The 21,600-nt window shown below is 46.6% G+C and overlaps 1 protein-coding gene across 1 annotated transcript in view; it reads right to left on the bottom strand.

The window, feature by feature from the left end:
• LOC125941566 (lactosylceramide 4-alpha-galactosyltransferase-like) overlaps nt 1-21,600 on the bottom strand; it is a 32,554-nt gene that overhangs the window by 9,215 nt on the left and 1,739 nt on the right. Inside the window, exons 2-4 of the mRNA XM_049659093.1 lie at nt 21,420-21,481; nt 19,193-19,285; nt 18,126-18,236 (exon numbers count right to left, since the gene is read on the bottom strand). Coding sequence (XP_049515050.1) covers nt 18,126-18,236; nt 19,193-19,285; nt 21,420-21,481 — 266 coding nt within the window. The remainder of the gene's footprint in view (nt 1-18,125; nt 18,237-19,192; nt 19,286-21,419; nt 21,482-21,600) is intronic.

Genomic DNA, 21,600 nt, shown 5'->3' with positions numbered 1-21,600 from the left:
TTGAATAATTTGAACAGAAAGTGTGTCGTGAAACGCATTGCTATTCTCATTACGATACTGCATTTTTCACAGTGCGGAAGCGCGTTATCCTTACTAGCAATACATTTCACTTCATACTTCCAATACTTCAGAGTGCATTTTACAATAGGAGATGCTGTCGCTGTAAGTGCCCCTACGGACACTGCGTAATGGAATTCAAAGCCGCAAAAGCAGGTGCAGCACACACGAGAACGATGTTTTATCGCACTTACTTCGCTCGAGGCTGTCAACACGGTCCGCGCTGTCTACCGCTTTCGCGTAGCTTTTACACATCCCCCTGCGTGCCGCCATGTTGTTTGAAATCACTTGGTATATACTAACACTTGTTGCCAGCTTTTTCCGCGATGGCTGCACCTAATTTAGTCAGCAGTTCGCCATCTGGAATGGCCTGGATGCCAGGATCCTGACATCCAGGTCATTCCACATGTTGTCCAGATGTTCCAGCCATGTTGTTCCAACTCGAGTTAGAACAACATGGCTGTCGTCACGATTAACCAGCGACGTCCGAGGGCGTGCAAGGGAATGCGGAGATCGTTTTCGCTTTAGGGTCTGTGTTTCAACTATACGAGCCTAGCTGTCTTTTGTAATGTTCCACCGTAGGGTCATTCACCTTTATTCTGCTATCTTTAACGCCGGAAACTTTGGGCACTGTGACTGCGTCTGCGTCCTCATGTAGCTCTGAATGGGTACTGTCATATTACACAAACGTGTACAATGTAGTTAGTGCGCAGTTTTGCACACGCTACGGGCGAAAAGTTGTCATCACCAAATTTTTAGAGCGCAGCTCTTAATGGCCCGTTCCTGCGGCGAGCATCGGCGGCGTAACCGAGCGAACGAGCACAACAGCCAAGGATGAAAGAGAAAAGCGTAGTGTCCATGATCGCTACGAGAGGGCGCCAGAGTACCGCGCGTATGAGAAAAGGAAGACCACACCTAGAATATTTTGGAACCACATTAACCTATTAAGCAGGAAGTCGCGAACAGGCAAACAGTACAACAACATATCCTTGACGAATATGGAAACAAACTGGAAGGGGTCGCGGCATTAAATTACGTCATTCCAAGGCAATGGCGAGGTGGTTTCTGAGGGGGAAAAAGAGAATAAACGAGAACCAAGCATAAAATGAGTTGATGCAGAGTAACTTCAACTATAAGAAAGCTGAAGAGAAAATTCATAAACGCACAGCCACAGGTTTAGACGAGGTCCCCGTTAGGCTGAATACTGAGCTAGGACTAAAAAGTAAGGAAGCTCTGTTGAAAGCAGTAGAAAAATGCTTACAAGATAGGCTTATACCAGACAGTTGGTGACAAAGTAGAACCAATTTAATTTATAAAGGTAAGGCGGAAAAAGGTTGAATTCACTCGTATAGACCGCTGACGATTACATCAGTAATATACAATCATACCCTATTGGTGGAGCAGCGCACTGACAAGGACAAAGTGGAGAGACACAAGAATACACGACACTCGCTTCACTCGAAACTATTTTATTTTAGAATGAACACTTCATCTTTATATACCCGTGTACCCTCCAACGCTGTGCAAGGTCAGATTAACAGCACTTTTACAAAACACATCCGCGCACACTCGGGCGTCAAAAATAGGCCACATATCTTACACGCTGTGCAATCTTCTCCTAATCTTCAATCTTCTCCTAATCTATGGCGTCCGAGTCATAGTATCAGAAAGGGACTCATGGCAGTTGGTTGTTTCATCGTATCTACAAAACCAGCTTAATCGCTTGAAGGTGTCTGATTCGTTTGTTGTACCAAACTCTGAGGCATTGGTATCGTACTTGAGCACGTCTAACCCAGGAAGGTGCAATTTTTTCAGCGTAGATGTACAAGACTTGTATTATAACATTCCGCATGGTCCCTTGTTAGCCAGTGTAAAGCAATGTATAACGAAAGACAACGATGAGATGGATTTTGTCAACAAGTGTGGCGTATCCGTTAGTACCTTTCTTGAGCTATTAACCTTTTACCTTGAGTCCACTTTTGTACGGTGGAATAATGTTATGTACCGACAGAGGTCTGGGATATGTATAGGCTCAAAAGTCGCTCCGGTACTCAGCACAATTTTTCTAGGTAACATTGACAAGGCAATTGATTCAAAGCTTAACGGCCTTGCATTAAGGGTGTTCCGTTTTGTGGATGATTTTTGGCAATAGTTGAACATGGTGTTTTAGACAGCAGAGTGGGAGAATTTTTGAAAGTGTTCAAGGACAACAGCCAAGGACTGGATTTCACTGTCGAGTTGCCAAAAAATGGCTACAGTTTTTGCTACAGTTTACGCTGCAGTTTTTGGACATGGCATTAACTACAACGTCAGACCACGTTTGCTGGTCATACAATCCGCGGTCAGAAAAGCCCTTACTTAGCTACAATTCAGCACACTCAAAAGTAGTAAAAAGCGGCATAGCTTTTTCATGTCTGCGATCGGCCATAACCAAGTCTTGCCCGGAAAAAATAAAGGAAAGTTTCGGCCAACAAGTTATCAGGCTAAAGAATGCAGGTTATGAAAAACATGTGCTTTGTAGATCAGCCTATAAGTTGACTCGTTATGTGCGCAATGGCTTTCAGAAGGAGCCCAGTAGAAAAGTGAATGACAGAAGTAAGGTTGTGTCAATTCCTTATGCGCACACGATTGCGCATAGCCTAAAAAACGTAGGTAGTAGGTATGGTCTACAAGTAGTTTTTTTTTTCAGCTCATAACAAACTCGGTAAAATTTCTGCCGGACTGGATCGTAAAGTTTCAACAAATGTGAAAGGAAATAGATATAGGTGCACGATTAACCATACAAAGGAATTTGTCAAGTGCAGAACGTCCGTTGTGTATTGTTTACCCATATCCTGTGGAAAAGTGTATATCGGCCAAACGGGATGGTGTGTGAACACAAGACTGATGGAACACAAAAAGTCAATGAGGGGCAACATTCATTCCCACATTAAAGGGCATTGTGCACAGCATGGGTGCTCACCCCTGTACAATGACACTACAATTCTTTCGCACCATAAGGATCAGCTGACCAGGGAATTAGTGGAAGCCTTTCACATTTACAAAAGAAAAGACGGCTGTATAAGTCAACCATCTGTATCTCTGAGCAATAGTGAGGTCGCCTTTCTGGAAAGTCACTATATATAGATCAAATTTGTAAAAATCAATGTGTTAGGGGTACAAAGATTAGGAGAAGATTGCACAGCGTGTAAGATATGTAGCCTATTTTTGGCGCCCAAGTGTGCGCGGATGTGCTTTGTAAAAGTGCTGTTAATCTGACCTTGTACAACGTTGGAGAGTACACGGGTATATCAAGATGAAGTTTTCGTTCTAAAATAAAATAGTTTCGAGTGAAGCGAGTGTCGTTTATTCTTGTGTCTCTCCACTTTGTCCATGTCAGTGCGCTGCTTCACCAATAGGGTATGATGATTAATCACCAACTCGCCCAACTTTCCACATTACTGAGTAATATACAGATTAGCAATGCAGGCGATTAAATTGAAGCTGCAAGCATGGGCAGAGAATAATGGCATATTGGAAGAACTTCAGGATGGTTTTAGAATCGGTTGGCGTCTGGATGATAACTTATTTGTCCTTATTCAGTGTATTGAAATATCCCGAGAAGAAAGGAGACCGCTATATCTGGTTTTTTTCGACATTACCGGAGCATATGACAACGTAGATGGCACCAATTTGTGGGATATTTTGGAAGGGGAACGTATAGGCAACGACTGTATACAGCTATTGAGGGAGATTTACCGAGAAAATACCGTTTGCATTGAATGGGAAGGGATGAGGAGCGAGGATAAAGTTGATATCAACAAGGGACTGAGACAGGGTTGCCCTTTATCCCCGCTGCTGTTTATGATGTACATGGTAAGGATGGAAAGGGCGCTAGAAGCAATCAATATCGGGTTTAACCTCTCATACAAACAAGCCGGCACAATACCTGAGCAGCAGCTTCCAGGTTTATTTTATGCCGATGACATTGCGTTGCTTGCTAACAAGCACAGTGATATGCAACGTCGGCTGATATCTGTGGAGAAGAATGTGAGAATTTAGGATTAAAATTTAGCGATAAAAATCATGTTTTGTGGTATTCAATGAAAACAGTCAACAGACAGGGCCAAGAAATACCTCCAGTAAAAGAATACAAATGCCTTGGTGTATGGATGAACGAAGGCGATAGATATCTGGAGACACCGGAAAAAAACCATAATAGCAAAAGTGAAGAGAAATGCGGCCGTAATGAAGCACAGAGCGCTATGGGGATACAATAGGTGCGAGGTGTTCCGGTGTATTCGGAAAGGTGTAATGGTACCAGGGCTTACATTTGGAAATACGGTTGTTTGCTTGAAGTCAGGGGTACAATCAGGACTCGATGGCAACCAAAGGTCAGTGGGACGCCTCGCATTGGGCGCTTATGGGAAGACTACTAATAAGCTGTACAGCGTGATATGGAGAGGAGGAGGGAAAACTTTATTTTCGTCAGATGCAGAGTTATTTAAATTACTGGGTTTCTTCTGCTAGGCGGCGTGAGGTGGCCGTAAGCCCTTGACTTTCGGCGACCTCCAAAGCCCAGTTTACGGTCCGCAGCTGGACCGCGGGATCCGAGCTGGACACCGCCACCTCCCAGTCTGAAGTGTTATTAAGCTCGAGTTCCGCCCTAGGTTTCAGCCCGGGGCAGTCGCTCATTATATGTGTCAAGTCCGCTTTATAGGCGTCGCAGTTCTTGCATTTAGGTGAGAAACAGCCCGGATATATTAGTGAATATTTGTAAGGGTTGGCAAATGAGCCAGTCTGCAACTGTCTCCAGGTCACCTCTTGCAGTTTATTCAGTGATTTATGCGGAGGGGGGTATTATGGGCTGGACAAATTTTGACGTAAGGGAGGCTCAGAGTAAAATTTATTTTGAAGAACGACTGAGGGAGATGGAAGAAAATAGATCGGGTGCCAGAGTGTGCAGGTAATTGTATAGGCAAAACATTGACCCACAGTGGAGGAAAAGAACTAGGAAGCTTACCAGCAAGTATGCGACCGGTATGGTCATCAATACGGCAACAAAGAACGTGAAACGCAAAGTGAGAGAGGCTGAGACAGTGTCAAGGGTGGCGACAATGGAAAAGAAACCTGCTATCTACCTCAAAGGAAAAAACGAAATCAAGAAAGAAACAATTTATGATAACTTAATGGGAAGCTGCTCACTTTTCGAAGCGAGATCAGGATGCCTTAGAACGCGACGCATGCGCTTGCTGCGGTAAAGCTAGGGAAATGATGGAACATGTTTTATTGGAATGTGAAGACCCCGCTGCCAGTTTAGGCTCCTCTGGCCTCCTTGAAGCCCTTCGGTTCAGGTATAGCAATGGGAAAGTAAACAGGTCCGTTATAGACATTTGTAAGAGGCGGTTGGGGGTTTGGTGGCAGAAAAGTATGGAGACCACAAACAACTGAGACGTACGGAAAAATAGTTCCCAGTAATGGCTCAAATAGTTTGATGCATGAAATTCTTTGTATTTGTGTGTTTTCTCGAAAATAGAAGTAGGACATTAGGCAAAATAATAACAAGAGCTTGATGGCGCAACCCACCACCTCGTTTCAAAGGGGACGCTCATAGCATCCATCCATCCATCGTCTGTTCACTTCATCCATAGAGAAAGAAATTCAACAAGAGGGGACACTCGGCAAAAACTGGCAACAGGAAACACGTCACCATACGTCACGCTATACTTTTGACACCGAACGTTAGCTGCCGCGAGCATCGAAAAAAAAAAAAAGAAAGTGAACTTAACAGGCATTCATTTATTTTTTTAATTCTTTGCCGCGAAAACTAAAACGTTTTGCGTATAAATGAACTTAAGCTTTGCGACTTATTTTCCTTGCCTTACCTAGCCACAGGTCAATGACGCGCCAGTTACATGCGTCATCCGCCATACACTCCCCCGATGCCAGCGAGGATGGCTGCGCGCGCGTTTGAGCGCTCGCGCGCGGCGACCCGTCTGTCTCTTTCTTTTTTTCTTTTTTAAATGTAACCTGGTTTATTGGGCTCTCGGCGTATTCTTGCGTTCCTTCTGCACTGGGACAAGACACCACTGCACTATTGGACTACGGCAAGGTGAGAAATCTTGTTCCCCAGTCTACGACGCAATTAGGCTTACGGCACGGGACCGAGACTTAAGACGCAGTTAGCGAAAAACAGCTCGGCCATCCTGGCGCAGTTAATTTGAGTAAATGAATCGTGCTGAGACATGTTTCCGACGCTTCCTAGGGGACTATTGTAACTTATTTCGGTTTTTGAGCCACACTGGCCGCACAGGGCGCCGTGTCGAGAACTCAGCCGTGGTGTGTAGTCTATAGTGCATCTTGCTAGGAGAAGTTTGTGCCGCTTTCTCTGACGCCAGACATTACTGAAAAGTAATTTCGTTACTTTCCGTAGTACTTTTGAGGCACGCTGGCCGCACAGCGCGCTGTGACGCAGTTAGCGATAAGCAGCTCGGCCGTGGTGATAAAGTTAGTTTGGCGTGTAATGAATCTTAGAGGGACAAGTCTGTGACGTTTTTTGTGGCTCCGCAACAACATATACTTTCTTTCGGTACTCACGCCTGTTGAAAACGCGATGGGCGATTGCCAAGAGTGATAACATGGGGTGTGCTGCTGGCGCCGGCAGAACGCGCGAACGACGAACATATCAGAAACTTGTAATTCGAAAATTACGTCTTCTAAAGGACTGAAAAAAGGCATTGCACCCACGCATTTGACTTGAGTGCCTGTTCCGCCCGTCTCTGTGTATGTCGCGTACCGTCGCGTAGCCCGAGGCCAAGTTTTGGAAACGCGAAGTCGCTCGTGTATTTGTGCTTCCTAAGTGCAGGAAATAATGCCCGGAAATTGGGGAACGCTTGGAAATCAGATGTTTTCATATATGTTTGGGATGAGTCGGGTATTTTCTACGCCATGTATGTAAAAGCGAATTGCTTTTGTTTGTAATTCCGCCCATTCACCGCTTTCGCACGTTTCGCCTCGCAGTATTCCTATGTCTAAATACCAAAATGACTCATGCTTGTAACATGCTGTTACGTGCTTGCAAATGTAACATGCTTGTAATTTACTTTTTTTTTCAGCTGGTACCGTCCGGTGGAGCTTCATACAGGAACCTGCCTTACCTGCTGGTATCACAACGTTGGATGAACGCACAAAAAGCGCGGAACGAGCTTTTATATAGAGCAAAATAAATATTTCCTCATTGCACAAAAGGTCTTGCGTCTACTTTGTGAAATTGCACGTGGCACAGATTCGATGGGACTTTACGAGATCGTTCGCAATCATTTTTACTAAATAATAAACCGATTCTGCACGAAGAGCAAAAAAAAAAGAAAAAAAGGAAAGGAAAAAAAAAAAGGGGGGGGGGGGGCGCAGCCGGCGTGCTAGCTTGCATTCAAAATACGCGCGCCCGAAACCGGAAGTGATGCAAGTGATCGACACCGACCGCTTGGCACGCTGCAGTCAATTCGGCCGCTGGGCCCTATGGAAGTGTCCCCTCTTGTTGAATTCCTTTCTCTATGCTTCATCTTTCTTCGGTCACTACGTTTCATCGGCTAAGAAATGTTAAACGTTATAGTACTTCGACGCACGACACGCCTGCGTGTATCAGAAGTTTCTCGAATGTTATCGATAGTTCTATCCGTTGGCTGTTGCCACGAAAGCTTTTTATAATCTGATTGCATGCGCAACGCGAATTGTGTCGTGCTTTCTCGAAGCCACGCGGACGCCAGCGATTACTTCGGAACCTTCGACGAGTCATGTATAAAAGCCGACGCGCTCGACCCCCATATGAGATTTTCGATGATCACCGACTCTGCTCGCCACCATCGTTGTGCTTGAGTGTTACTTGTTTTGCAACGCTTCGCTCCACCTGCAACGTGCCGCACGAGACAGATTGTCCGCGCCAGCCAATAAATCGCGAAATGAAAACATGTATAGAGCTGCGCTCAAATTTCGCATTAGAAAGTATCGTAATCGTTGGTAATTTTTTTATGTAACATCGCGTTCTCAGTATCACATACCATGATCTTGCTTCAAATAAGGTCAACACTCATGTCTAGAACGACGGAACGTCTCGCTCGTCGAGACTGCACGAGTGACATCTGCAGTTTGAAATAGGCCACATCTGAGCATGCGCAGCGCCAATGATGCGCCGGCATTGCATTTTTATCCTTTTTTATCACCGCGGCTGAAACAACTGCTTTGGCCGTCGAAAGCGCTGTCAACGGTCTAGCGCAAAAACAAAAACAAACAAGCAAGTAAACAAACAAACAAACAAAAAACGCAGTGAATCGTTCTCGGCATCCGGTGCAAGCTATGCTTTAAACTTATTCTTATTGACAATGTTATCACTGACAATGTTCGCTCACGAAACGCACAAGCAAATAATAATAATAATAATAATAATAATAATAATAATAATAATAATAATAATAATAATAATAATTTATTTCCCATGAAAAGAATTACATGGTGGGTTTCTGGATAAAAAGTTGCGCGCAGGCAACTTGACCAGCCTAAAAACCCATCAAAGGCAACAGAGGGCGTCGGGCGCTCACATGTGAGTAAATAGATCGGAAGGTGTCAATTAAAAAAAAAATGTGTATACGAGACAGGTAGCAATACACTTTAACAATTAGAAAAACAAGTAGTCTGCATTAACAAGGAGATATTGAATTTATACATGAGCATTATAGATAACATAAAGAAAGTCTTATTATACGAAAACAGGGGAAAAAATAGGGAAAAACATAACATAGCACTATATTCAGTGTAGCATAAACTAAAGCAAATAAAGGGGGGAAAGGTCATACAGTATTGCATATGAAACAAACACATTAAACAACAAGGATTAGTTTAACAAGGATTAGTTTGACTGAAAGTAGTTGTGCAGGCTGCATATGGACAGAAGGTCTATTTCTCGTAAGGCGAGGTTATTGAGTAGAGTCGGAAGTGTATGTCGAAGCATTTGTTAACCATAATTCGTTCTTTAGTGCGGAATGTTCCATTGTTCAGGTGTCGTAGTGTCATAGGCTGCGACATGTTCGTGTAGGCGAGCTATGTTTCGGATTCCGCTTACCGCGTGCTTGAGCTCCTTGCGATACGTCAGTGCCAAACGGTGTTGAAAGAGATTTTGAATTTTAAGTAGATTAAGTGTTGTGAATAGTGGCTGAGTAGGAGCATCGTACGGCTTATTACATATCAAGCGTATTATTTTTTTCTGCAAGATGGAGAGACAGTGTATATTAGTTTTTGATGCGGTGCCCCATACTAGACAGCAGTAATTTAAATGACTTAAGAATAAAGCATTGTAAATGAGTATTTTTATTTTGCGTGGAAGATATTTAAGGCAGTACACTGCACCAACGACTTGGGACAGTTTTCCAGTGAGGAAGTCGTAATGGGTGTTCCACGTCATGTGCTCATCGAAGAAGACACCTAGCGTTTTTATTGTTTTTACAATTTCAATTCTTGAGCCTCCTATAAGTAAATCTGCTTCTGGGGTAGTTTTTTTTATTTTTAGCTTGAAACAACACTGCTTTAGTTTTGTTTGCATTAATTTTAAGACCGGTTTCAACAGACCATTCGTGGACTTTCCTTAGAACAAGGTTATCGGTCATTATGAGGCTATGTGCATTGTTTGATTTAAACAGCAAAGTGGTGTCGTCAGCATAAATAACATATTTGGTGTTAGAATCAACATTAACCAAGTCATTTACGTAGAGATTAAAGAGGAGGGGCCCCAGGATGCTTCCTTGTGGAACGCCAACCTTGACTGGTCTGACATGGGATACAACGTCAAGTTCCACTAGCTGCTTTCTGTGTTTCAGGTACGAAGTGATTATGTCTAGAGCTATACCCCGTATACAGTAATATGTTAATTTTTGCAATAGAGCATGATTTATACTGTCGAATGCCTTACTGAAATCTATAAATACTCCTAGGGTTAAACAGCGCTCTTCAAGGTTGTTCAGAATGAATTCTTTTTGTTCAAGAAGGGCCATTTCCGTGGATAAATGTTTTCGAAAGGCATACTGCCAATTAGATATCAGTCTCTTTGTTTCAGTGAATACTGTTATACGACAGGCAATAATTTTCTCCAATCCTTTCGAAAAGATAGGTAATATTGAAATTGGTCGATAATTACACATTTGTCTTTTATCTCCTTTTTTGAATATTGCAAGTACCTTAGCAACCTGCATGTTACAGGGAAACACACCAGAGGAAAGACAGAGATTGTAGATATACATTAGCACTGGAGCTACAATGTCAATATTATATTTCACAGCCTCCGCTTACTACTCATGTATGTTGTGCTTACATTTGACAGCGTTCTTGAGGTACCTACATGTGTTGATTTCAATAAATCTCATAAGTTCAGGATATCTAGGCAGCAATTTTCTGTATGTGCGATCGAAACCTACAATTATTCGCAATTAACGTTGGCGGGTTGACGACCAATAAACGATGAAAGTAGGTTTGTAAAATTCACTCCTAACAAACGGCAATAAAAGCAATGCATTATGCAAAATCCACGGCGCGATGCGCGAGATATACATAATGTGCAACGCAATGTCGGTATGACGATACCGCGAACTGAGAATAAGCCTGCAGTATAAGTATAGCGAACTAGAGTATAAGGGCGCCGAGCCGGGCGATTCCGCGCATTTTTCTTTTTTGGCGGCGCTACACCGTTGACAGCGCTTCTGCCGGCCAAAGCAGTTGTTGCAGCCGCGGCAATAAACAAGGAGAGAAAACGCGAGGCAGGCGCGTCATTGGCACCGCACATGCTCAGATGTGGCCTATTTCAAACTGTAGATGTCGCTCGTGCAGTCCCGAGCGCGACACTCCGTTGTTCTAGACATGAGTGTTGACCTCTGTACAACGTGATTGATTTCATTGTTTGCTTCCGTTATAGTTTGATAGCTGATCCATCGTGCCTATCCTTTCTGTGCCAGCATCCGTGACTTTCCACTGCTGCTGTGTTTGCCGAAAACGTAATAGCTACTGGTTATTTTCGTTACTCATTTTCTCTACTGCGTGTCGACGTTTTACGAAAGTTACCTAAGTTTTTCCGTGTTTTTTCAACGTCCTCGTGAAAACTGAGAGAAGTACTGCAGTACTGATGCCAAAGGTGAACGATCGGGGAAGATTAAGTCCACTTTTCTCGAGCATATATTTCGCAAATTTATATCAATGAGCTCACCATGGCTGTCGGTAGTCGGCATGGCATCTTAAATGGAGCATCATCTGATGTTGCATCCTTTGCCGTTTCATCGCAAAGCGACAAAGTTACTGCAATTAAGGTGAGCGTTTTGCGAGGCCATCAGCGGCAAGCACAGCAGCACCTCAAACTTTTTTGCTCACATAAAGTTACATGCACTTTCAACATTGGTGCAAAAACCGTATGTGTCATCGTCATTCAAGCCCGTTTAATGCCTCCTAAAAGTGAAGGATATGTAGCTTGACATATTGTTTATCAAAATTGTTATGTCTCTCGAACACTCGCAAGCCCACTAAGTGCGTAATTGGATGGTTGATGTGCGGCAATCACAAGATTGTTTATAGTGCCACGCGCTTGGGCCACTTGCAGAAGACGAGGACGGTCTAGTTCACGAGCTAGCGCCTTGGTCTTTTGTCGGTGCTGCGCCTGATGTAGCTGTATGTATATATATATATATATATATATATATATATATATATATATATATTGTAATGAGGAGAGACACAGAGACAGCACCCGTTCCTGGGCCGGCTGTTCTATATCCCCTTCGTCGTCATCTTCTCTTCTCTCTGTCCGCGCCCGCAGTCCGAGCGCCCGAGCCTAGGTGAGTCTTTTTCTTCATTACACTCGGCCACGCTTCCGAAGATAGCTCAGGTGGTTGTGAGAACACGCTGATTGTGGAAACCAGGGAAAGCCGTCCTGTGCGCAACCAGCGTCTCTGGGGGTCGGCACTGACTGTTGCGCTCTGGTCGCAGGTCCCGCCGACGATTATCTCGTCGCAGTTGGGAAAACGGGGCAGGCGATCTTGGACAGTGAACCACCGTCTGTCTCACAATGCGGGATCGGTCGCACTGGTTGCAGTCGGTCGTAGTACGAAGGTGCTTCGAGGTGATCAAACCGGCTCCTCTTGACAAAACGTCGCGCACAACCGGGCTGTGCTCTTCAAAAGCCGTTCCGTCGGCAGGATGTGATAGGCCTGCGATGTGCATTGTGAGAGGCGGTGTTGCGAGCTTTTGAAGGCTCGAAGCAGGGGACGGCTGGGTCTGCGCCGAAACCGATGGTCTCTTGCGCGCATTTTGAGAGGGCTTCTTGTGCGTATTGCGCGTTGATAGTCGCCTGTGCGTCTTGTAGACTGTTGGCAACGAATGAATGTCTCCGCATTCGGCTAATGACGGCTGCGAAGTCAGGAGTTGGGGTTCCGACCGGGTATGAAGTATTTCATGTTTAGGATCCGTGGACAAATTGGTGGGGTCCAGTAGTTGTAGCGCTCCATCATCAGAGCTCGACGAAATATTAGACGGTTGATCCTTACTTGCGGCACCGGAAGACGAGGACGGGCCCGCGATACCCAGCGGGAAAGAGGGCCGGTACTCTTAACTGCAACCTCGTTTTCGGCGCCTGTAGTTCTGAGCTGAGCCTTGAGTATGAGCCCGGTGGCCACCCGGCAGTGGGCCAAAGATGGGGCGGTGGTCCGCCGAGTGCTATCCCCCGCCTGGTGTGGGGCTGATATCATCGTCCGGTGAGCCGGAGTTGTCGGTTGGTGATGCGCCGCCCGGTGGTGGGTCGACACAGGAGTGGCGGTCGCCATGCGTTTCCCACCGTCTGGGATGACGCCGACGCCGACACCCGGGGAGCCGGCTGCTGTGTCGGGGCAGCCTACGGAGATTGCTGCCGGAGGGACGCATGGTACACCTGCCGCAGCATCGAGGTTGTGTCTCTCAGGAGCACTGTGCTTCCTGCGCACGACTGGTGCGACAACGTGGTGGTACTGAGGAGCTCCGACCGCACAGCAGTGCTGGCCGGGCTCGTCGCAGGCATACGTGAGCGGGCCGAAAGCAGCGATCAGAGCTGTACTCCATTCGTTCCAGGACCGCTGCTTGATGCCTGCGTAGTTATCCCATGCCTTGGCGGCACCGCAGAGTCGTTTCGCTGCAACCAGCCACCTGGTGTGGTCGGGCCAGGCATGACGATCACCCAAGGCATTGATGTTGCGAAGCCAAAGGATGACGTCGTCTTGAAAGCCGCGAAATGTCGGTATATTCACGAACGACGGCTGCAGGAAAGCGTGGACGGCGTTCCCAGGCAAGACGCAACCGCTGACAGATGCGAAGGCGCTCGTCATACCCTGGAGCTGTTGTGTCAGCAACGAGATGGCTCGCATGACGTCCGTCAACTTGCCGGCTGAGTCGCCCGTTGAGCCAGGGGTGGAATCCGTGCACCCTGAAAGCGGCAGCAACGGCCGTACTACTCAGGCCAGCCGGACCAGTGGCCAAGGGAGCGTGAACGGCATCCGGTGAGCCAGGACTGGTGGCAGTCGCGGTACTCACTGCAGCTGGAAGCATGGTCTGGGGAGCGTGAACAGCATCCCGAGCTGGCTGAGATAGCGAAGATATAATGGGGCAGGGATCCAGGGCATGGGAAGCGTGGACGGCGTTCCCTGGCCGCAGGGAAAACGTACCACGGCGAGGATCCATGTCTAAGGCAGCGTGGACGGCATGCCTTGGCGGATCGGAGGTCGAGGTAGTCCCAGGCGCGGCATCTATGCCAAGGGAAGCGGCGACGGCGTTCCCTCGCCAGAAGGACCCTGGACAGCGAGATGCCGGAGGATGCAAGGCCTCCGCAGCACGGTGCTGAAGGCTGGAGCGCCTTAAGACGGGGCGGGGCGTTCGTCGGCTTCGTCGTCATCCTCTCTTCTCTCTGTCCGCGCCCGCAGTCCGAGCGCCCGAGCCTAGGTGCGTCTTTTTCTTCATTACAATATATATATATATATATATATATATATATATATATATATATATATATATATATATATATATATCCTAAGAAGCCAACAAACAATGACACCAAGGACAACATGGGGGAAATTCCTTGTACTTACTAATTGAAGTAAAGCAGTGAGAAATTAATGTAATTGAACATGGATGAAAAAAAAACAACGTCCGCAGGTGGGGAACGATCCCACGTCTTCGCATTACGCGTACCATGCTCTTACCATTGAGCTACCGCGGCGACGTTTTCCCATCCACTTTTCCGGGCTATATATCTTTTTACTATACTACAACTAACCTTGGGAGTGTTAGCCAGCGCCACCTCTAACAAACCTTGGTGACGGATGTGGAACACGCTTTCTGCCGCAGCCGTCAGGAGTACGTGATCTTTTAGGGTGAAGGCAACTTGTCAATAAACCCACATATGCTACCTGCAGGCATCAATGGTGCCGGATTCGAGACCCTCGTTAGGTAATGAACGAGAAGAAATTGTTAGGTGGCTTCTTAGTGTGTGTGTGTGTGTGTGTGTGTGTGTGTGTGTGTGTGTGTGTGTGTGTGTGTGTGTGCGTGTGCGTGTGCGTGTGCGTGTGCGTGTGCGTGTGCGTGTGTGTGTGTGTGTGTGTGTGTGACCACATACAATGACCAACACAGAAAATAAAGCCAGGGAAAGCATCGGGGAAGTTAAGGGGAAATGCGAAAAGATAACTTGTCGCCAGTGGGAGCCGAACCCGCAACCTCCGCAGTGCGTTGCACTACCAATTGTGCTACAGCGACGGCCTTCAATTCGTCCACTAACTTGGAGTTACTAGATCTAGCCCTAGGAGCGTTAGCCAGCTCAGAACCATGGTGGGCGGATGTGGAACATCCTTTTTATAGCAATTATATGGACACTCAAAAGCAGATTTCTGCCGTCGATCGCCGTCGCCGTCGCCGTGAGGTTCCGTATGACGTCATTTGGAGATGAAATCGTCGCCGATGATGATGATAAGTGGTTCTTGAGGGAAAGATTCGAGACCGCGCGCCGAACGCTGTAAACGAGTGAAAGGGCGCGAGGGCGCGTCTTCACTGACACATAAGGCGGAGAACAAACGCGCGTTCTGCGCCGTGAAGTTAAGGGCTGCAGTGGAAGTAGACAATCACCATATATGTAGAGCAAACGCGCCTTCTTCAGACGCGAGAATGGGGTTTTAACCCGATGGCGTCACGTAACACGTGATCTTGGGAGAGCAGGCGCATGACTAATAAACCCTCGCATGCTACCAAATGACATCAAGGCTACCAGATTCGAGACCCTCGCAAATGAATAACCGAGAGAAGAAGAGGGAACCGAGGAGCTCGATTTTGTTAATCATGACCACATAAGGCCAACAGACAATGAAGCCAAGGAAAGCATCGGGGAAGTTAAGTGTGGTTGCAAGTGGAATGTAGACAAAAATTAAGAAAAGGGAAATGAAAGTGGACGAAAAGATAACTTGTCGCCGGTGGGAGCCGAACCCGCAACCTCCGCATTACACGTGCGTTGCACTACCAATTGTGCTACAGCGACGGCCATCAATTCGTCCACTAACTTGGGTATTTATGTTTACTAGATCTAGCCCTAGGAGTGTTAGCCAGCGCCACTCAGAACCATGGTGGGCGGATGTGGAACATCCTTTTTAACCCGATGGCGTCACGTAACACGTGATCTTGGGAGAGCAGGCGCATGACTAATAAACCCTCGCATGCTACCAAATGACATCAAGGCTACCAGTTTCGAGACCCTCGCAATGAATAAACGAGAGAAGAAGAGGGAACCGAGGAGCTCGATTTTGTTAATCATGACCACATAAGGCCAACAGACAATGAAGCCAAGGAAAGCATCGGGGAAGTTAAGTGTGGTTGCAAGTGGAATGTAGACAAAAATTAAGAAAAGGGAAATGAAAGTGGACGAAAGGTAACTTGTCGCCGGCGGGAGCAGTTTCGACGCCTGCATACGGCACGCATCGATCCTGACTGGGAGCTTACCACTGTCGTTGAAAACTAAAGTGTACAATCATTACATTCTACCGGTGCCAACATATGGGGCAGAAACTTGGAGGTTAACAAAGAAGCTCGAGAACAAGCTATGCAACCGCACAAAGAGCGATGGAATGAAACATGCTAGGCCTAACGTTATGAGACAGGAAGAGAGCGGTGTGAATCGGAGAGCAAACTGGGATAGCCGATATTCTAATTGACATTAAGAGAAAGAAATGGAGCTGGGCAGTCCATGTAATGCGTAGGACGGATAACTGGTGGACCATTATAGTTACAGAATGGATACCAAGAGCAGGGAAGCGCAGTCGAGGACGGCAGCAAACAAGGTGGCGTGATGAAGTTAGGAAATTTGCAGGCCCAAGTTGGAATCAGCTAGCGCAAGGCAGGGGTAATTGGAGATCGCAGGGAGAGGCCTTCGTCCTGCAGTGGACATAGATATAGGCTGATGGTGATGATGATGAATTTGCTATCGCAATGGATGCTTCGCCTTTCGGGCGAAACTGCGGCTTTTTTTTTTTTTTGCTTTTTTTTTTGTTTCGAATGCTGGACCGCAAAGGTGGAGGTGCGGCTCTTACATAAGTGCTACCCTTAGTATAGTAATACAAAATTGTCTTCCTTGTGTGAGCAGACAGGAACAGCTCGCTATTCAAATTTTGTGCAGAACCCTCTTAAAAACCGTCGCATATGCAGTTAATTGGTCAAATTGGATTCGCTCGACACTTTCGATTTAACTAAGCGCTTTCTGATGCACTTCACGTTGAAAAACGTTCAAAAACGAAGCCTGCTCGACTGCTTTCGCATACTGCAAATAAGTTTTCTTTTTTTTCTTTTCTTTTTGCATGCATGATTTATATACAACGAATGACGTAGGCTGTGACTGCAGCGATACAGTAGTAACTACGCGTTGCTTGCACATGAGCACGAAGTAGCGCTGACAAGCGAGAACAGATAACCATTCATGAAGGGTTGTTTCTCCTTTTCCGGGTTACGTCAGGTTGCAAGACGATCGCATAAGTTCGTTTCCATGTATACGGCAATTTTTAGTGTTGTATTTATTTGATGTGTAGGGAATTACGTTCGTAAAAAGACGGACAGGATACCAGAAGATTTTACGCTCTTCGATCTATTAGCAACAGCGAATAAATCGCAGTATATCCTCATATATATTATACCCTATCATCCTGCCCTTCCTGTCACGAATGTTATATTAGTTTATTTGTACGAAAAGTAAGCTAATTTATGTTCTTTCAATTACTCTGTTCTATAACAGTATAGTATGCGATATATCACGACAGTCAGCCTGGAATAAATGCTTTCAACCGTTCTGGGGTGCGATCTTGTACGCGTTCCAAAATGGAACGGAGGCGGTCCGTTCCATCGAGCCGCACACGATTGGTCAATTTGAACCGTGAGCCGCACACGATTGGTCAATTTGAACCGTGACGATCAAATTGACCAATCGTTTGGGGCTCGATGTACGCTGTACGCGTTTGGAACGCGTACAAGATCGCACCCCTGGTGTCCTGTCCAGTACGTTCACCGCTAAGGTAACAAAATTTATACATGTTGTAGGCACAACTTCTGCTTCATACGCTACAAGTGTTAAAACTCTAGCCGTAACAACCGAAAAATGATAATGTCCGTTTAAGATATACGTGGTTGTATAGCTGTACCTCATTATGCTCTCTTTGCGGGAATGATGGCAAGATGCAAGAAGCATTGCTTGAGAAAAAACACTGATTTTTTCATAAAAAAAGTAGGTGATCTAAGCAGTTACAGATTTGAATATAATTGTAGAACCGCAATATGTCAACACGTTGCCATGATTCACTGCACACGGGACCACTGAATAGACCATTCCATGAACACCTACTGCATGCACAGAAGAAAATTTCAATTCTATTTTATTTCTTGCAATTGTTTACACAAGTAACTGTATTCTATGAGCACCCGTTTCATCGATATGACTGTCAACACGCGAGTGACTGCGAGGAGCCGTGGACTTCGCCGCTATACCTAAAATAAGTTTTCAAAAATGTGCTCACCATTGGTGGCATGAGCTCCTTGGCCCGAGACGGTACCCGTGGTCTCACGCCGCCCAACGACCGTTGTGTTCATTATGGCTGTTGTTCTCACTGTGCTTGTTGTAAGCGTTCCTGAAGAAATCACCGTGCATCAGTTTTTCCTTGCAATGTCAAAACACTCGACAACTTCGACAAGAACCAGCGCGCCCACGGCAATTTACCAGGTTTCTGTGCCACGACAAGCGCAATTCGCTATCAGGTGATGCCCTCGTTCTAATCTTTCACGAATCTCGCCGACACTTTCATAAGATATCTAAGGCCCTTATGGTGTATTGTGTGCCGAGAACGAAATATCGCAGCCGATTATGTCTTTTCACTTTTCTCATACGAGTATCAGTTTTTCATGAACACTCTGTTTCATCGACGTGATCAGCCGTTTCATCGACGTGACAGTCGATACGGAAAAAATGAAAAGCCACAGACTTCACCGCTATCTTAAAAAAGAAAATCACGGCAGAAACATTTCGCTATGATGATCTAAGTCCATGAGACGCATTTCTCCCCTGCACGGGGCGCACTAAAGGCAGTCCCAGACGGTGCCCGCCGCATCAAATTCATCTTCGACAAAGTGCTTTTAAAAGTACGCGTCTTCGTCGCGCAAGTGGCAGTTCCTCCTGTCGGCGCGGTTTGGTCTCTGCGGCCTGTTCTGCGGCCGATCTCTTGGCGTGCTGCTGTTCTTCGGCCGCGCGTCTCTCGCCGACCCATCGTTTCGGTAGCATGGCATACCTATGCAGATATTTTACATTCTTGTGCGCCTGTGCCGCTTGATATTTTTGAGGGCCCATTGTTTTATGTGAAAGTAGTGGCCTACGTGCGGCATAGCGCAGCTAGCGCCACTTAGTCGCGTTATTTGTGGCGCGTACACCCGTACAGGGGCGGGCGGAGCAAGGCGAGGTGGCGCCAAGCGAGCAGCGGCGTGCGTGGCGATGATCGGCGACAAACTCTGTGACCTTCCACGGGCTCTTGTTTGACCTTCGCTCCGACTAAATAAATAAATGCTTCGCATTTAAAATTAAAAACGTGCTCACCAATCGCTCCACGAGCTGCTTGGGCCGAGTCGGTGCCCGTAGTCCGGTCTTGTCCCACCACCACCGTGCTCGTTGCGACTATTGCAATTGTTCCTGAAGAAAGTATCGTACATTAGTTAGTAGTGGGAAAATACCCCATAATCTGAATAAAATTGTGGAACCGCAATACGTCAATATCTTGCCATGATCCACCGCAAAGGAGACCATTGATTCAATGACAACTTAGGTTACTGTATGCCTAGAAGGGGAAATTCGAGGCTATTTGATTTCTTCAATTTTTCTCTACTAATCAGTTTTCTTGAACGCTCGTTCCATCGATGTGACAGTTCACACATCATAAATTGTGAGAAGCTGTGTACTTCGCTTTTTCTTCAATACAAATTTTCAAAAATGCGCTCACCATTTATGGCATGAGCTCCTTGGCCCGCGACGGTAGCCGTGGTCTCGCCCTGCCATGCAAACGTTGTACTCGTAGTGTCCATTGGGCTCTCTGGAACGTATTTGGTAGTCATGTTTCTTGTAGTTGTTCCTGAAGATATAATCCCGCATTATTTTGTCTTTATCATTTGAAAACACCCGACAACTTCAACAAGAACCGCGAGCACGGGAATTTCCAATGCGTCTGTTAATGGAAACAGCCACGTAAGCAAAGCACAAGACGCGAGATCTTGCTAATATCAGGTCATGTACGCAGGCGTCCTAACCTTTCGCGAATCTTGCAAACAGTGTCGCAAGATAATACCAAAAGCGCAAATGGTGCAACTTATTCGGAGAAAGAAAATTCAAAGCCAAGTTTGTTTTGTTTTTTTACTTTTCTGAAGCAGCAGGATCTTGTGTGTCGAACAGCACAAAAGAGACGAGGACGAAAAGACAGGAACAACGGCCGGGCGAGCATAAAACTGTGCAAGCATAAGCTTGTCTCGCCGCCTGTCGGCAGATGCAGAAAGCAGCGTTTCAATGACGGCAGTTGCGTGTTCCAGGAGCGGGCAACACGTGGCAAACCTCCCTGACTGGCTGCTTTCTGTAGCCGCCAGCAGGCAGCGACACAAGCTTATGCTTGCAATGCTTGCGCCATTGTGGCAGAAGCTCGCATCCCCATAAGTGCAGCCACACTTGCACATTTTGTAGCGTGAGCTACACTGGGCGAGGTTGAGCAGTTTCGCGTGGCTCCTGGAGAGCCGTGCGGCGCATGCGCGAGGAGCAGTGACGTCACACGGCGCACAGCAGGCGCGCCGGGCGTTTGCCTGGCGTTTCCGCTGGGCGTTTATTGCTGCTCAGCGGCGCAGAAGAGCGGAGAAGCTTAATTCATCGGATCCCGAAGTAGTTGCCTGGCAATTAGCGGTTGAGCGTAGGAAGAACGAACAGAAGAAGGCTAAACGTGCTGCGGAGACACCTGAGCAAACGGGAAAAACGTCTAGCAAAGCGGCGTCGCAGGAGGCTGAGCGACGTGCCCGAACATCTCAGCAGCAGCAACAACAAGACGCCGTCGATGACGTCAAGGCTCGCCTGTTGACTGACTATGCCGTGAAACTTAGCGAAAGCGCCAGTGCGACTCGGACCTGAGACGGACTTCGTAAACAATCCGTTTGATATGTGTGCGACGTGTGTGAAAGACTGTGGCACATGAAAGACTTGACGCCGGTAAGTAGTGCCATGCGTGAAACGTTGAGTTTAGCGGCGCCGCCTGAGTGAGGTGAAACCATGGCGCGGGTTTGTACAACGTGCAAGAGCTTTCTCTTTAAGCAGAACTTTCTCGTTCTCGCTGCAGTGTGTGTCATTGAAGCAGCAGTAAGCATGATAATCAAGCTATTCCTAGACAACCAGGAAAGCTAAGAATAACCAGCTGAACCTTGGCTCACGCTACGTATATCCTGGCACAACCGAGCTAAGCCACTGCTACTTTTTTCTTTAAAACCAGGCAATTAACTGGCAAGTGCTACACTGAAATACGTGGACTCCAACATGCAATCCTTCTGCAAATTTTCAGCAAGAACAGTGCAGCGGTGAGCGCAAAACCTTTTTCGAAGATACGCAGCGAAATATGCAGCAGCCTGAAAAGCATGCGGCGCACAACGACGATGTTATCGCCCTTGCACTATATAAGGAAAATCACGGCGACGCCAGTGGTGGTGGCAGAAATGCGCCTGGAGCGTCACTATAATTGCTATTGCACTAAAACGTGCTCACCACGGGCGGCATTAGCTCCTTGGCCCGAGGTGTTACCCACGGTCCAGCCTTGTCCCACGACCGTTGTACTTGTTTTGGCCGTTGAGTTCGTTGCGAGTGTTCCTGAAAAAACAAATCATCGTGCATTACTACTCCTGATAATGTAAAAACACCCGACAACTTCGAGAACAACCAAGCCCACGGCAACTTACAAGGAATTAGTGCAGCAGAGAAAGCAGCGC

Source organism: Dermacentor silvarum, chromosome 11, assembly GCF_013339745.2.
Source record: "Dermacentor silvarum isolate Dsil-2018 chromosome 11, BIME_Dsil_1.4, whole genome shotgun sequence".
Classification (NCBI taxonomy): Eukaryota; Metazoa; Arthropoda; class Arachnida; order Ixodida; family Ixodidae; genus Dermacentor; species Dermacentor silvarum.
Note: the sequence above shows the minus strand (reverse complement) of the source record. Positions and strands in the feature narration are given on the sequence as shown.